This window comes from Henckelia pumila, chromosome 2, assembly GCF_033568475.1.
Source record: "Henckelia pumila isolate YLH828 chromosome 2, ASM3356847v2, whole genome shotgun sequence".
NCBI classification, from domain to species: domain Eukaryota; kingdom Viridiplantae; phylum Streptophyta; class Magnoliopsida; order Lamiales; family Gesneriaceae; genus Henckelia; species Henckelia pumila.
The window spans coordinates 106,968,076-106,985,277 of NC_133121.1; the positions used below are offsets into that span (position 1 = coordinate 106,968,076).

At 35.9% G+C, this 17,202-nt stretch overlaps 1 protein-coding gene across 1 annotated transcript; it reads right to left on the reverse strand.

The window, feature by feature from the left end:
- Positions 1-2,022: 2,022 nt before the first annotated feature.
- LOC140878106 (uncharacterized) lies at positions 2,023-3,696 on the reverse strand. Its single transcript, XM_073281712.1, has 4 exons — positions 3,613-3,696; positions 3,403-3,495; positions 3,084-3,155; positions 2,023-2,148 (listed from the first exon to the last, which is right to left on the reverse strand). The coding sequence occupies exons 1-4, from the start codon at positions 3,646-3,648 to the stop codon at positions 2,023-2,025; spliced, it is 327 nt and encodes a 108-aa protein (XP_073137813.1). The 5' UTR covers positions 3,649-3,696.
- Between the last annotated feature and the right edge of the window lie 13,506 nt (positions 3,697-17,202).

A 17,202-nucleotide genomic window follows, 5' to 3' on the forward strand; every position in this document is an offset into this window, starting at 1 on the left:
ATCTTGAAGCCTTCTCGGATAACGAATTGTTCTCCAAGCACCACAGAGCCAGGGTTCTCCAATCTCCTACCGAATGCCGCCAATGAACATATTCTGTTTGAACAAAAGCTCCAACATATTACAATTCCACTCAGTATATTTTTTTCTTTTCCTTTTTCCAGGAAAAAAAAAAGAGGAGATCTAGTATAATTCTTCTTTGATAACGTCAAAAATAATTTTGAAAGAATGTAAATCATTCGAGTGAACACTTTGTCGTCACTCATTTACAAGAATATTAGAATTAAATTGTTTATCTTTTTGTAAACGCTGAAATTTTTTAATTTATGGTAGTACAAATTAATGTTTCACTCGTTAAATTAGATTAAATTATGTATTGCATTGAATGAAAGTAAACCATGACATAATTATCTAAGCGATATAAAACGTATGGACCCAAAATTAGATATATTTGGGTTTCATGCATATAACTGATCATCAAAGTGTTAATAATATTGATTGAGTGCATATCATGACCAATTGCACGTTCACAGATGATATGATTTGCAGCTATATAAACTTTTATATCTTTAGATTTATATGCGTACACGATAAATGACACTAATTAGTTAAAATGAATTGTCAGCCACTCAGCCCCCGTGAATCATGCATGATAATAAAATTTCTCATTTAAAAAAAATAAAAAGATCGATAAAATGATAAATTGCCTATAAAAGCATAAGGATATATACATATATACACGAGTACTTTTGAACAAAATGTAGTAACATGTTTTTTTGTCTCCAAGATTATTGGAGGTTATTAAATAATTAATGTTTGCAAACTTTTAAAAATAAGTGATTATGAAAATTCTCTTAACATTTTGTTGAAAAATATAAGTAGGGAATTGTTTCACAAATTAGACAAGGAAATGCTTGTTATTGTCAGTACAAGTGATGAATGTGGAAGGAAGAGGTGCTCAATTTATAGATGTTCAGAGAAAATTTGACAAAATTTTGTAATATATTTGCTTAATATATCTGGATTTTAATTGTCATAAATTATGAGAAGATATATATATATATATATATATATATATATATAGAATAATAGTCCCAAGGTAAGTAGAATAATTTTTTAAACTCAATTAGTAAGTAGAATGATTAATTTTTATTCTTTTTCACGGAATTGAAGTGAAGATTTACTTTAATAATTATTGATTTTGTAATGAGAAGATGGAATGAAAATAAATTTCTGTAATTAATTATTTTTGCTTTTAAGGGAAAAGAAGTAAAAAAAATTTTATTTAGGGAATATTTGCAATATGTTATGCTTTAGTAAAAATGATTAACCGGTAAAGTGTAAAAAATTGATAGAATTTTAAAACCAACTTTTGAGTTTCTCTTAAATTAAGCATAAACTAATGCAAAATATGAGTTTAAAACCCACACAGAACTGATTTTTTTTGAGTCAGAGGCCAATAATAATTTTTTAGAGCGATTAAAAATACTCTTTTAATTTTTTTTAAGAAATATAATGTCCAATTACTGAAATGCGTGAAAACAATAATTGATGCATAATGAAATTAAATTAAGGGAATTAAATTGAGATTCTCCTATAATTAGATTTGGTGTGTGAATTGATTGTCAATGGGCGCTTATTCGACTCTGTTTTAAGATAATCCAATAAATAAAATAATTTTAGTTTAATAATAAATTTTCTTTTGTTAGCATTCAGATTTTCGACTACATTATCGCCTCTCTAAACCGAAATTTAATTTGCAATATATATTTCACCAAGTAGATCTTGGCCCTTCATTGAGCATGAGGCCCACATATTTGTGTAGGCTCTATGCATGCCCTATGAAGGACAAATGCTGCAATGTATAATGTATATAGATGTGGATATATGTGTATACAAGTAGCTCTCTATATATCATTATTATTATATATAATAAATGTATATATAATTATATAGACGTATATACTAATATACATGTGTATGTTTTAACTTTTATGTAATACTTGATTTGTAGCTAAGTCGAGTCTAAAGCTCTCTGTTAGCTACCATTGCCTGTTTGGAGTTGCCTGCCTCGTTGCTGTCGCACGTCGCCGCTTTGCTGTTGCTGCTGCTCTGCAGTTGCGGCCGGACTATCGCTTGCCTACTTCGCCGCTGCTTGACACCAACAATATGATGATATATCATATACACACACACATATACATTTATGGATTAGTGTTACTTTAGTATATGTACATGTATATATTGTATTGATTTATATTTAGATAATTAATTAGCGTTTCTTATAATTATAATTATTTATATTTTGTGATATCTATATTTGTGTGTGTGTGTGTATATATACAAATGTATTTTATTCGGTTATAATTAAGTTATTTGTAACTAATTCAATTTATGATTATTTAGTATATTGTGTATGTATGTAAATTGATAATTGTTTGTTCATATTGCATAGAAAACTTTTATGTAGCTAGTGATGAATAGGAAAAAAAAATTACTCTAAACCATGGCAATAATTAAAATAATAAAATAATAATAGTTATAATTATCAATAACCAAATTTGATTGATATTTTAGCGTCACTTTTAAAAAAAAATTGCTAATTTTTTAAAACATATTCGGAAAAAAAAAAAAACCAAGGCAAAATCAACAACATTATGAAGTAACCCATGGATAATATTAACGACGGTTTTGAAAAATCGTCTCAATGACTATTTAAATATAAAATTGTCGGTAATTTTATGAACGGTTTTGTTCATACTATCGTTGATTGTACTAATGGATGTTTTATTATGTTTGTCGCAAGTATTAACTGTCGATAAAATCTACTTACGATATATAGTGTTATTGGGTTCTGTCGCTATTTGCGAAAGAATTGTAAAAACCGTAGCTACAGTTAACGACGATTTTTATAATACTATCGCAAATATCAGAAATAAAACAAAATTCAACCGTTAAAAACAGTTGGAAAATCGTCGTTAATTTGAAATTAAAAATGGTTTCCTATGATTAAAAATATTAATTGGAGTTTTTTTTAAAAACAAATATTTGATATCTGTGATGAACTTGAAAATCTTAAAATATACCTCAGCAGATTCTTCCTTTGACGATTTGCCTTTCTTTTTGCTTGTTTCTGGTGCTTTTTTGTTTGCGGCAGCCTTAGTGATTGAAAAGAGGAAAAACAAGATATTACTATTAATCCATAATGAATATATATATATATTTATAGTTTTGATATTACGAGCACTCAATGTGTGCATTTTTGTGAAAACCATTGAAATAATTTCCTGCATATCCAATAAATGGACACAACCTCATACGTTGTTTACAAAACTGCACACAATGGATGATCATAATATCAAAATTTATATATGTGTGTAATATATATATGCAGGCAAATTAAACCTCCAACTCCGCTTTAGTTGGCTTTACTGTCGCTAGAGGCATTGGCGCTAATATTCCATTTTTAATCAGACAGCCAAACCTATTTGACCATTGCTGCATCATTAATTGTAAATAATTAATTATACAAGTTAACGCAAAACACTAGCTAATTACCAGAATGAATACATATATACATACATATATATTTATATATGTAAATAAATGAATTACTTGGTTTTGAGATCTTTTCTCTTTGCTGGATTCCATTTGAAAGAAATGGATGATTTTTTTTTTCTTATTGAACTCGAGGTTAATTGTTTCACAAACTAGACGAGAAATTAATGGTTGTTATTGCGAGTAGTACTTGTGATGAATGTGGAAGGGAGAGGGGCTCAATTTATAGATGTCCATGGAGAAAATCTGACAAGATTTTGTAATATATTTGCTTTATATTTATAGATTTTGTCATAAATTCTGAGATGTAATAACTAATAATAGTCCCCAGTTAAGAAGAATTCTTTTTTTTTTTATACTGCTTTTGTAAGTGGAATGATTTATTTATTTATTTATTTTTTCAGAATAATGGATTTTTTTATTGAGAAGATAAAATGTAATATTTTTGTAATTATTTTTGCTTTTTAGGGAAAAGAAGTCGTATTTTTTTAATTTAATTTTGTAGATTTATTGGAAAATGTGTGGAAATGAAATTAAAGATATTTAATTTGGCATTATCCTAATTAGATTTCGTGTGGACCATTTTCCCTCGCATCAAACATAGTCAAGGTTGCTTTTTTTCCCCTTTAGTTAATGAAAAATGCTAGATATACACATTGGTTTACATCATTTTACGATTTCTCTCATTAAATACAAAACTATATCAAGCAATAAATATCTCATTGGTCAAAAAATATTTTATAATTAATAAAAAAAGATGTAAACTAAGATGTACACTAAGATGTACATATATCATTATTCTTTTTTTAATAAGAGAGTGATTATTAATTATAATTAAATCTCGAACCTGATACTTCATCTCAAACTTGAGATATGTCAAGATTGATTATTCGACTCTGTGTAAAGTCATCTCATCTCATCTCATAAAATAAAATAATTTTCGTTTATTTATAACTTTATTTATTAAAACTATTCAAGTTTCATCATTATCAAAGGAAAAAGAAAAAAAAAAGAAAAAAAATAAAAGATGCCACTTATTTCAATTTTCAATCTTATACAATAATAAACGTTTAAAATGATTAAAAAACATGTCAAAAGCATTCTAAAATATGTTCGTTCGTGGGTGATATATATTGATAGGATCAAAAACAGTGTGTAGATGGGAGGTTGAATACACATTTTTAAAATATTTTGAGATACAATAGCTCGGTTCTTGAAATATTGAGCACTGATAAATTAAATCGAGTTTAGTTTTCAAACCAAGTAGAAGGCACTCAAAATAATCATTCGTAGAAAATCGATTGAACATTTTGTAAGGCATTTTGAAACAACGCAAGTTGAAAATAATGAAAACGATTTGGTTGAATAATTTTATCAAACACTTTGTATGCTATGAATTAAGAACACATAAAATGCTTCAACAATGCATCTTAAAAATCAATAGCATAAGTAAAATAAATGCGATAAATAGACCCGAATTTGTTTATGTATGTTCGGAGATTTATACAAATCATTTGTCAGTTTAAGACATACTTACTGCTTAAACAAGAACTCCTAGCCACTCAATTGATTGTAGGCCGCAACCTCACAATCCACATAATGTTTAACGTCTTTATGTCAAGACTACAAACATGATCTTTAACGTCTTTGTGTTAAAACTCTCACCCAACTAATCTATGAACATATCTCACGAATATGTGAGTGATTTGAGTTCTCTTCAACTGATATACAAAGATTTCGGACGAGGAAGAGTGTTCTATAAACTTGGTTTAGTGTGAAGAACTTGGCGGGGAAGCTCATTTTTTTTTTTGTTCTTCACACATTGGGCTTTGTTCTCAATCTAGCTGATTTCTTCAAATAGGTTGCCCATGATTTGAATCTCCTTCAAAATCCTATGTTAGATCTTCAAGATGTTGTATTTATAAGCTTCAATAATGATATAGCCGTTAGACACAAAATAAAGCCGTTAGAATGCTTTTGTATTGTTTCTGGAGTGCCAAACTAATCGAATAACTGGGAGCCCAACTGGTCGAATAGCTTGGATATCAACTGATCGAATAGCTAGCAGTGCTAAACTGATCGAATAACTTGGAGTGTTAAACTGATCGAATAACTCGGAGCTCAACTGATCGAATAGTTGGGAGATCAACTGATCGAATAGATCCGCATGATCCGTTGATATCTGGGAAAATTGATGAATACTAAAGTTCTAGCCCTTGATCTTAGCTTTCCAACGCCACCAGAATCAATCTATTTGGAGCTCATATGCTTAAGGTATGCTCGAAATACCAGAGCTGCTCAAAATCAGTTGATCACAAAATCAGTTGAGTGCATATTGTGACCAGTCTCATGTTATATCTCTTGATTCGTTGATTTCTGGGCAAAATAATAAACATAAAAAATCACTTCATTTTGAGTTTACATGAGGGAGATATGCTCGAAATACCAGACTGTGCCTGAAATTCTGCTTTGCAGAATTTCAGTTCCAAACCCGCAAATTCAATGCAGTTTATCAACTTCTTAGGTTCCGATTCAATTTTCGACTTGTGAATATGATTTGTAGATCATTGTCTTATTTTTCCAACTTAGGGTGAATCATTTCATTCAGATAATTGAGCTGCAAGATATGACTAAAATACCAGAACTACCCGAGGTAAACTGATTCTATTTTTCTGCTAGACTGATGCAATTCAGTTTGGTGTTGCGACGTCATTTTGAGTAAGATAACATCCGTTTTTGCTTAAGTGACGTGATATAAGATATGTTCCAAATTAAGTTTTCAATGCAGTTATCTTTGCGTATATCATTTGCATCACTGAGCTGTGAGATATCATCAAAACACTAGAAATACTAGAACTCGCCAAAAAATCAGTTTGACTAATTTCAAGTTTAGGCTTGCATCTTGAGTTTTGCAACTTCACACTAGAGTAAAATTTATTTTGATATACGAATAATTAATAATATATTAAATTGATAAATTAACTATTGAAAATGATTTAATTTGTACATGATCCAAGTAAAAAAGTTGATTTTATTCAAATATAAAAAATATCTTACTATTTTTATAATATATTTGTATTTTATTCATTAATAAATAATTTATTCAAATAAAATATATTTTTAAAATATTTATAAATATACGATAAAATGATATTTATATATATATATATATATATTAAATAATTATATTATCCACTTTTTTAAAAAAATTAATATAAAAATTATATATTAATAAAAAAACTCAATAATAAATCATATACACGACTAAAATATATTTAATACCAATAAAAATATAATAAAATAAATATTTATTTATTTATATCTAAATTTTAAGCACGAGTAAAAAAATGTAAACTTAAAAATTCTTAAATCAAGTGAATAAAATTTTAGGTCATTAGAATCACATAATTCGAGACAATGAGTGAAACTTTTTTCTATGATATTTGTTTTTTAATGATCTAAATATTTAATGTTGAACATTTTTTTGGAATTCCCAAAATAACATTATCATATTTTGAAAAACTAAAACTGTAACACCCGAAAATTTTAATACGTAAATTCGCATTGCATAATTAGGAAAAATAATTATTTAAAAATTTATATTTGGGTTAAATGACATTTATGTGTTATTATGTGAATTATATGCATGATTTAAATTTATTTTAGCATTTAACCAGTGATTTTAGAATTTCTAAATTTTTCAGAATTTTATTAATTTGATCGCGTAGACGGGACCGTGGACGGATGAGATATCAACTTTTGAGCCAAAAATATTTTATGAGATTTTATGAGCCTTAAAAAAATAATATTTTATGGTATTTTGTCAAGAAAATTTTATTATTTAATTATATATTTATTTAAGGGTTGATTTTTAGCCAAAATAAGTCATTTTAATGACTTTTATTAATTTTTAAAAATAGGCTATTTATTTATTTCGGGATTTTGGTCTATTTATCAGATTGGTAGGTATTTTAAGATTTTAAAATTTTAATTTTATGGTATATTATCTTTCTAAATAAATTATATTAGTTATTATCCTAATCTACCCAACATTACACCCAAAATCTCTCCCTACCCTACGCTCAAACCCCGTCAGCCGCCAACCCCATCTCCTCCACCTCCTCCCTCACGTTTTTCAGCAGATAGCAGCCTCCTTAGCTGTAGTAACCCAGATACCATTTTAAGATAATAATATGTTAAACATGATTAAGGGTTGGTATTTAACCAATTTCGGAGTGTTATTGGACTTCAGAAGTAAAATTTGGGCTTTTTCATTTTGGGCCGGATAGTAAGTTTCGATCCCGGATAGTAAGCTCCGATCCCGGATAGTAAGCTCCGATCGGAACGGAAGCTCCGATCCTGGAATGGAAGTTCCGATCCCCAGCTGTCAGAAATGATCGATGACTCAGTCGCGAGTTTTGACAAGTATCGGTCATAGAGCAGATCGGAAGCTCCGATCGTAGATCGGAAGTTCCGATCCTGGCGTGGCAGACATGCACGCAATGAGCTGGATCGGAAGCTCCGATCCCGAAATCGGAAGTTCCGATCCTGGCCGAGAAATTTGGCTATAAATAGGGCCGTTCAGAGTTCATTTTCAATTACGAATTCCCGAGTTTCCTTCTTCAGTTATATAGTGTGAGATATACACTTGATGGCCCTATCGGTTATAATAGAGGTTGTGGAATAACCAAGGTGTGGTTATAGTCATCCGGGACTAGCGACTCCAAAGGGCTAACTACGGACGAAGGTATGGTCCGGGAATCTATTTAAGTTTTGGGAGTACTTATTAGCTTAGTTAAGGCTTATAAAATTTATGTAGTGATACAGTGAACTTTTGAATATAGGCTTGGAACCTAGGATCCTATTATACTTGAACTAGCCTAGAGGTACGTACACATTGACTGAGATTGCCAGCGAGTATACATGTTTATATGTTGCATTTATTTGGCATTATTATATGGCATGATGTATGATTTACCGTTTTCTATACTCATATGTCATGTGCATATACACGTTGAGCCTAGTCCTTGTTATACCTGATTATAGAGCCGCTCAGCTCTATACTCGATAGTCTGTCACTGAGAGTACCGCGACGGCGGGGGCATTTATGTCTGTCTACTCTGGTGTACTAGACGAGTGTGGTTGCACCCAGAGGTTGATCCGTGCGGTGGCAGCACTCATATGGCGCCGGTTCTGAGCATGACTTTTCAGATGACCCTGTACCAGTCATCATGTTGCATGCATTATATACATATGTTTACTCATGTCTATGTACTGGGCATAGCGCTCACGTCCCAGTTGTTATCTTGGATACCCTATTCTATGGGGCAGGTCGCAGGATGGACGGAGCTGGTAGTTCAAGGCAGGACTAGGGAGCAGGAGCCTTGAAGATTTTATTATACAGCAGGATTCGATATAGCTGTATAATGTTTACTGTTTAAGATTTCAATTTGGTTGTATCATTACAGATTTAAGTCTGGATTATGTTACTAAGCTGATATGTAAATTATGGTTTTGTTTCCGCATGTCTTACTCTGTTAAGTTATTTTGCTGTATTAAGTTTAATGCATGCTATTAGTTGCCAGTTAGTAGGTGATACCATGCAGGGTCACTACATTTTTGGTATCAGAGCATGCATAGATTTTGGGATTAGTACTTGGGATTTAGTTTAGTCTTGAGTAATTCTTGCGCATTTGGGATTTTAATGTGCAATTCTTTTCAGGATATGGCTGACGAGAGTCACGGTAGTGTTGGCCAGGGAGTTGGTCATCGTCATCGTCGCCATCATCATCAGGATGATCAACATCGTCCTCATGAGGGTCGACGTCGCTACTCTATCAATAAGTTCATGCAGGTAGGACCGAAACCCTTAGTGGGAGGCGAGAATCCTGAACAAGCTAGAAGCTGGATGTATAAACTTGAGAGCACGTTCCGAGCTTTCGAGTGTACTGAGGAGCAGAAACTGGAAGTTCTAGAATTCGTTCTAGAGGATAGAGCACGTTTTTGGTGGGATGCCAAGGTTGCTCAGGCACGTACTGAGAGAGGACAGGTGACTTGGGGGGACTTTTGTCGGGAGTTCCAGAAATTGTATTTTCCTCCGGCTGTTCGCCAAGCATGATCTATGGAGTTGCTTACTTTGAGGCAAGGATCAATGACTATTGATCAGTATCAGCAGCGATTTCTTGATCTGCTACCTTTCAGTCCTCATATCAATGCGAGTGATGCGTCGAAGTATGATATCTTTCTACAAGGCCTGAACCAAGATATCTACTCTCAGGTTGTCGTCTGTGATGATCCGGTATCTTATGAGACTTTAGTGAACCGTTGCCGTCTTGTGGAGACCAGCAACAGGCGTGGACAGTTGATGATGCCAGCACAACCTAGTGGATTTATTGAGCCTCGAGCTCAATCTGTTTTGCCATCTGTACCTACGTCTTCTTCTAATCCTACTACTTCGTCTGGTTCTCGTGGTTCACGAGGTACATTCCGCTTTGGGAAGAAGAAGAAGAAGGAGGAGTTTTGTAGCCACTGTGGTGGGAAGCATCCTGCAGCTTCATGTCGGAGAGCTACTGGGGCGTGTTATATTTGTGGTCAGCAGGGACATCTGCGGAGAGATTGTCCTCAGCGCATGGGTTCTGCTAGTGGATCGGGATCCCAGGTTGGATCTCAGGCTTCTACTTTTCCACGTCAGCAGCCAGCACCATAGAGTTCTTCTGGTTATCGTCCCCAGACTCAAGGGCAGGTGTTTGCTCTGTCTCAGGAGCAGGCTACGGAGGGAAGCGATCGCATGTTGGCAGGTAACTTCTTGTTATGTGGTATTCCTGCACTTGTATTAATTGATACTGGAGCATCGCATTCCTTTATTTCTAGTTGCTTCGTTAAGAGACATAGATTACCTTACGTATCATTAGATATGGATTTAGTTGTATCTACTCCGTTGGAGCAGGAGGTAGTAACTAAGCGTCTAGTGATGGGTTGCCTTCTGGAATTTGAGGGTAATGTGTTATCGGCTAATTTGATGATATTAGCGATGACGAATTTTGATTGTATTTTGGGAATAGATATGCTGACTTTGTATCACGCTACTGTGGATTGTTATCAGTGTCTGGTACAGTTTCATCCCGTTGAGGGTGATAGCTGGTATTTTTATGGTGAGGGTGCGCGACCTCCGATGCCACTTGTTTCGGCTCTGAAGGCATGTCATGTCTTGGAGTCAGGTGGGGAGGGTTACCTCATCTATGCGGTTGATATGTCTGCGAGTAGTCCGGGTATTGATCAGCTACCGATTGTCAGCGAGTTTCCTGACGTATTCCCTGATGAGATTCCTGGTTTTCCTCCGGTTCGAGAGGTTGAATTTGGTATTGATCTAGTACCAGGAACTACGCCTATATCCCAAGCACCTTATCGTCTGGCACCGTCAGAGATGAGGGAATTGAAACAGCAGTTGCAAGATCTGCTTGATAAGGGATATATTCGTCCGAGTGTTTCTCCGTGGGGAGCACCTGTTTTATTTGTCAAGAAAAAGGATGGATCGATGCGATTATGTATTGATTACAGACAGTTGAATCGTGTCACCATCAAGAATAAGTATCCTTTGCCGCGGATTGATGATCTGTTCGATCAACTACAGGGTACTTCTGTTTATTCGAAGATAGATCTGAGATCTGGATACCATCAGATGCGGGTACGAGATTCAGATATATCTACGACTGCTTTCAGGACCAGATACGGGCATTATGAGTTTTTGGTAATGCCATTCGGTTTGACGAATGCACCGGCAGTCTTTATGAATCTGATGAATCAGGTATTTCGAGATTATCTGGATAGATTTGTCATCGTCTTCATAGATGATATTCTTGTCTATTCTCATGACAAGGATGAGCATGCACAACATTTGAGGATTGTTCTATAGACGTTACGAGATAAGCAGCTATATGCGAAATTAAGCAAGTGTGAATTCTGGCTTGATCGGGTAGTGTTTCTCGGTCATGTGATTTCTAGAGAAGGGATATCTGTTGATCCTAGTAAGATAGAGGCAGTGCTGAACTGGTCTCGTCCGACAATGGTTGCTGAGATTCGTAGTTTCTTGGGTCTAGCGGGATATTACCGTCGGTTCATCGAGAATTTTTCACAGTTGGCCAGGCCTTTGACTCAGCTTACTCGGAAAGATGTTACCTTCATTTGGTCCTCGGATTGTGAGGAGTCATTTCACGAGCTGCGTAGACGTCTTACTACTGCACCTGTGCTAGCTCTACCTTCTGGATCAGGAGGATATGTTGTCTATACTGATGCCTCTGGTCAGGGGTTAGGATGTGTTTTGACACAGCATGGACACGTTATTGCCTATGCTTCTCGACAGTTGAAGTCGCATGAGAGTAACTATCCAGTGCATGATCTTGAGTTAGCTGCCATTGTATTTGCGCTCAAGATTTGGAGACATTATCTTTATGGCGAGAAATTTGAGATATTTACGGATCACAAGAGTTTGAAGTATTTATTCACTCAGGCAGAGTTGAATATGCGACAGAGACGCTGGATGGATCTCCTGAAGGATTATGATTGTGAAATCAAATATCATCCAGGTTCTGCTAATCTTACTGCTGATGCCTTGAGTCGGCAGGTAAGACTGTCTGCACTTCAGACTAATGAAATATCTCATATGATTCAAGAGTGCTGTTCATTGAGTTTTACGCTCAAGCACAAGAAAGGGAGGAATGGGATTCGTTTGTATACTATTCTATCTGAGCCAGCATTGTATTCTCGGATCAGAGATGCTCAGATATCTGATGTTAAGACTCAGCGATTGGAAAGTCTAGCCAATGGAGTTAATACATCTGGATTCCATTTTCAGGCAGATGGTTTATTGTGCCTATCCAATAGAGTGGTTGTACCTAATATTGCAGAGCTCAGGAATGATATTCTATCTCAAGCTCACAGGAGTCGATTATCAGTTCATCCTGGAAGTATGAAAATGTATAAGGACTTGCGAATTAGATTCTGGTGGAAGGGGATGAAGCGAAGTGTGTATCAATTTGTTTCGAGATGTTTGGTTTGTCAACAGGTCAAGGCTGAACATCGACGACCAGGTGGATTACTGCAGAATCTTGAGATTCCCGAATGGAAGTGGGAGCACGTGACTATGGATTTTGTTACCCACTTGCCTATGACTTCACGTCAGTGTGATGCTATCTGGGTTGTCGTTGACCGTTTGACAAAATCAGCACATTTCATTCCTTATAACCGGGAGTATTCTTATGATCGCATGGCACGCTTATATATTCAGGAGATTGTGCGATTACATGGGATTCCAGTGAGTATTGTCAGTGATAGAGATCCGCGATTTACTTCACGTTTTTGGGGTAGTTTTCAGCAAGCATTGGGTACCACTCTGAGTTTGAGCACTGCGTATCATCCGAAGACTGATGGCCATTCAGAGCGCACTATTGGTACGCTGGAGGATATGCTACGTTCTTCTGTCATGGACTTTGGTTTATCTTGGCAGGATCAGTTACCTTTGATTGAATTTGCCTACAATAACAGTTATCATCGTAGTATTGATATGGCACCTTTCGAGGCATTGTATGGTCGACGGTGTCGTACTCCGTTATTCTGGGATGAAGTCGGGGAACGGCAAGTCGAGGGTCCTGAATTGGTGCAGCAGATTGTAGACAAGGTAGATTTGATCAAGCATAGGATCAAAGTTGCTCAAGATAGACAAGCCAGTTATGCGAATATTCGCCGCAGGCCACTTCAGTTTGAGCCTGGTGAATATGTTTTTCTGCGAGTATCACCTTTCAGGAAGGTGATGAGATTCGGTGTGAAAGGCAAGTTGTCTCCTCGTTACATTGGGTCTTTCTAGATACTGGAGAAGATCGGAGATGTTGCTTATCGTTTGGTTTTACCGCCATCTCTTTCCAGTATACACAATGTTTTTCATGTGTCATTGTTTCGACAGTACATAACTGATGAATCTCATGTGATTCAGTCTACTGATATTCAGCTAGAGCCAGATCTGTCTTTTGTTGAACGACCAATCTGTATCCTAGACAGGAAAGAGAAAATTCTTCGGAACAAGACTATACCACTTGTGATGGTACAGTGGCAGCGCCGAGGCATTGAAGAAGCAACTTGGGAAACTGAGAGTCGTATGCGAGCAGAATATCCTGAGTTGTTTGCTTTGTATTTTTGATTACCATGTAAGATGTAATTACCGTTGTTGTAATAAGACATGGTTTGATGTTTCATATTTTTATCTTGATTTGTCTTTAGATGTTATTTCGCGGACGAAATATCTAAAGGTGGGGAGAATGTAGTAACCCAGATACCATTTTAAGATAATAATATGTTAAACATGATTAAGGGTTGGTATTTAACCAATTTCGGAGTGTTATTGGACTTCAGAAGTAAAATTTGGGCTTTTTCATTTTGGGCCGGATAGTAAGTTCCGATCCCGGATAGTAAGCTCCGATCCCGGATAGTAAGCTCCGATCGGAACGGAAGCTCCGATCCTGGAACGGAAGTTCCGATCCCCAGCTGTCAGAAATGATCGATGACTCAGTCGCGAGTTTTGACAAGTGTCGGTCATAGAGCAGATCGGAAGCTCCGATCGTAGATCGGAAGTTCCAATCCTGGCGTGGCAGACATGCACGCAATGAGCTGGATCGGAAGCTCCGATCCCGAAATCGGAAGTTCCGATCCTGGCCGAGAAATTTGGCTATAAATAGGGCCGTTCAGAGTTCATTTTCAATTACGAATTCCCGAGTTTCCTTCTTCAGTTATATAGTGTGAGATATACACTTGAGGGCCCTATCGGTTATAATAGAGGTTCTGGAATAACCAAGGTGTGGTTATAGTCATCCGGGACTAGCGACTCCAAAGGGCTAACTACGGACGAAGGTATGGTCCGGGAATCTATTTAAGTTTTGGGAGTACTTATTAGCTTAGTTAAGGCTTATAGAATTTATGTAGTGATACAGTGAACTTTTGAATATAGGCTTGGAACCTAGGATCCTATTATACTTGAACTAGCCTAGAGGTACGTACACATTGACTGAGATTGCCAGCGAGTATACATGTTTATATGTTGCATTTATTTACCGTTTTCTATACTCATATGTCATGTGCATATACACGTTGAGCCTAGTCCTTGTTATACCTGATTATAGAGCCGCTCAGCTCTATACTCGATAGTCTGTCACTGAGAGTACCGCGACGGCGGGGGCATTTGTGTCTGTCTACTCTGGTGTACTAGACGAGTGTGGTTGCACCCAGAGGTTGATCCGTGCGGTGGCAGCACTCATATGGCGCCGGTTCTGAGCATGACTTTTCAGATGACCCTGTACCAGTCATCATGTTGCATGCATTATATACATATGTTTACTCATGTCTATGTACTGGGCGTAGCGCTCACGTCCCAGTTGTTATCTTGGATACCCTATTCTATGGGGCAGGTCGCAGGATGGACGGAGCTGGTAGTTCAAGGCAGGACTAGGGAGCAGGAGCCTTGAAGATTTTATTATACAGCAGGATTCGATATAGCTGTATAATGTTTACTGTTTAAGATTTCAATTTGGTTGTATCATTACAGATTTAAGTCTGGATTATGTTACTAAGCTGATATGTAAATTATGGTTTTGTTTCCGCATGTCTTACTCTGTTAAGTTATTTTGCTGTATTAAGTTTAATGCATGCTATTAGTTGCCAGTTAGTAGGTGATACCATGCAGGGTCACTACATTTTTGGTATCAGAGCATGCATAGATTTTGGGATTAGTACTTGGGATTTAGTTTAGTCTTGAGTAATTCTTGCGCATTTGGGATTTTAATGTGCAATTCTTTTCAGGATATGGCTGACGAGAGTCACGGTAGTGTTGGCCAGGGAGTTGGTCATCATCATCGTCGCCATCATCATCAGGATGATCAACATCGTCCTCATGAGGGTCGACGTCGCTACTCTATCAATAAGTTCATGCAGGTAGGACCGAAACCCTTAGTGGGAGGCGAGAATCCTGAACAAGCTAGAAGCTGGATGTATAAACTTGAGAGCACGTTCCGAGCTTTCGAGTGTACTGATGAGCAGAAACTGGAAGTTCTAGAATTCGTTCTAGAGGATAGAGAACGTTTTTGGTGGGATGCCAAGGTTGCTCAGGCACGTACTGAGAGAGGACAGGTGACTTGGGGGGATTTCTATCGGGAGTTCCAGGCACTATCTACTGGTTCTTGCAGGCACTATCAGTAATACCTAGGGAATCATGGGGCGATGTTGCTAGTCGCTCTTACCATGATTCGATGGGTAAGTCGGAAATTGTTGTTCCGAGTCACAAGGAGTTGTGAGCCCACGGCTAGCTGTATTCCTGAACCATTGAGGGTTACACAAGTAATGAATTATTAAAACCCCGTAGAGATAGTTAAATTTAAAGAGTTAAATTTAATGAAAGAGAAGTTGGACTTCTTAACTAAAGGGAGTGAGATTTCCTAAAATGACATAGGGATGGGCATTTTTGGAAATCACTGAATTCGGATTCAGAAAAATTATCTTGACTCTAAAAGATGCAGAAATGGTTTCTGTGCACATTGGTAAAATCAGTTTATCAATCGGAGTCACGATGAATTTTATATTAATTTCTATAACAACGGGCTTGGCTTGTTGGGCTTAAGTTATGGATTGTGGGCTTTAAGGAGTTAGAGTCCTAACACAATTATAACTTAACCTAGTCTAGAAATTATCTATAAATACATGTAGTGGGTTCGAAAATTGGGTGTGATTGTGCCTTATAATTTTCGAACACTGCATAAATAATTCAAAGGGATTTTTCGAAAATTCCTTGCCCCTTTTTGAGAAAATTCGGATTGTGATTTTTGTGAAAAATTACAATTCTGAATTAACAGATCATATCTGTTTATTCTCTACGCAAAACTTCTGATTGATTTCTAGTGCAGTCAATCAGAGGGTTTCTGTTTTCTGTTCGTGGACCTTATTTCGGTGATTGATCGTGACGCCATCAGTTCCCGGGATTTACAAGAAGAGCAGATTAAATTCTGTTGGAGTCCATAATCTCGTTTCGAGATTTAAGGTAAAACATTAATTGTGATTATTTGTTTTACTTGTGTGAATTTAATCGTAAAAATTTTTGATACCCAGATATGGAATCGTTCCATATTAATAAAATAAATTTTAAACTTCCGCTGCACCGGGTATCAATTCTAATTGATCTGAACACAGTTTTCCAACAGTGGTATCAAATTCAGGTTGCTCAGATCAAACGATTAAATTAATCGATTGTACAAAATTTTTAAGCCTCGTTTTTGAAACAAAACAAATTTTTTAAAAATCAAAATTTTGACGGGCAAAACACGGGCAGCGATTGGATCGCTTCCCAGGGCAGCGATCGGCGCTGCCCAGCCCAAGCCCCGGTCGGGGCACGGGCTGCCCGGGATTGTCCCGGGCAGCCCGAAAAATTAAAATTTTAATTTTTTTAAAAATTTTGAATTTTTGAAATTCTAGTGTTTGATCCGATCGAAAATTGTTTTCGATTGGATCACGAGGCATCGGATCAAATTGTTCGAGTCCGAAATTTTTTAAAAAATTGATTTTTGGATAAATTTGAATTTTTGGAAAATTTATAAATTTTATCCGTTAAATTGAATT

What these genes read in the sequence shown, in the direction of transcription:
- LOC140878106 (XM_073281712.1), bottom strand. Translation starts at nt 3,648, where the DNA reads ATGGAATCCAGCAAAGAGAAAAGATCTCAAAACCAA. An exon ending in AGAAAAGATCTCAAAACCAA is followed by an intron (nt 3,496 to 3,612) that starts GTAATTCATTTA and finishes TTAATGATGCAG; the next exon opens with CAATGGTCAAATAGGTTTGG. An exon ending in CAACTAAAGCGGAGTTGGAG is followed by an intron (nt 3,156 to 3,402) that starts GTTTAATTTGCC and finishes TCAATCACTAAG; the next exon opens with GCTGCCGCAAACAAAAAAGC.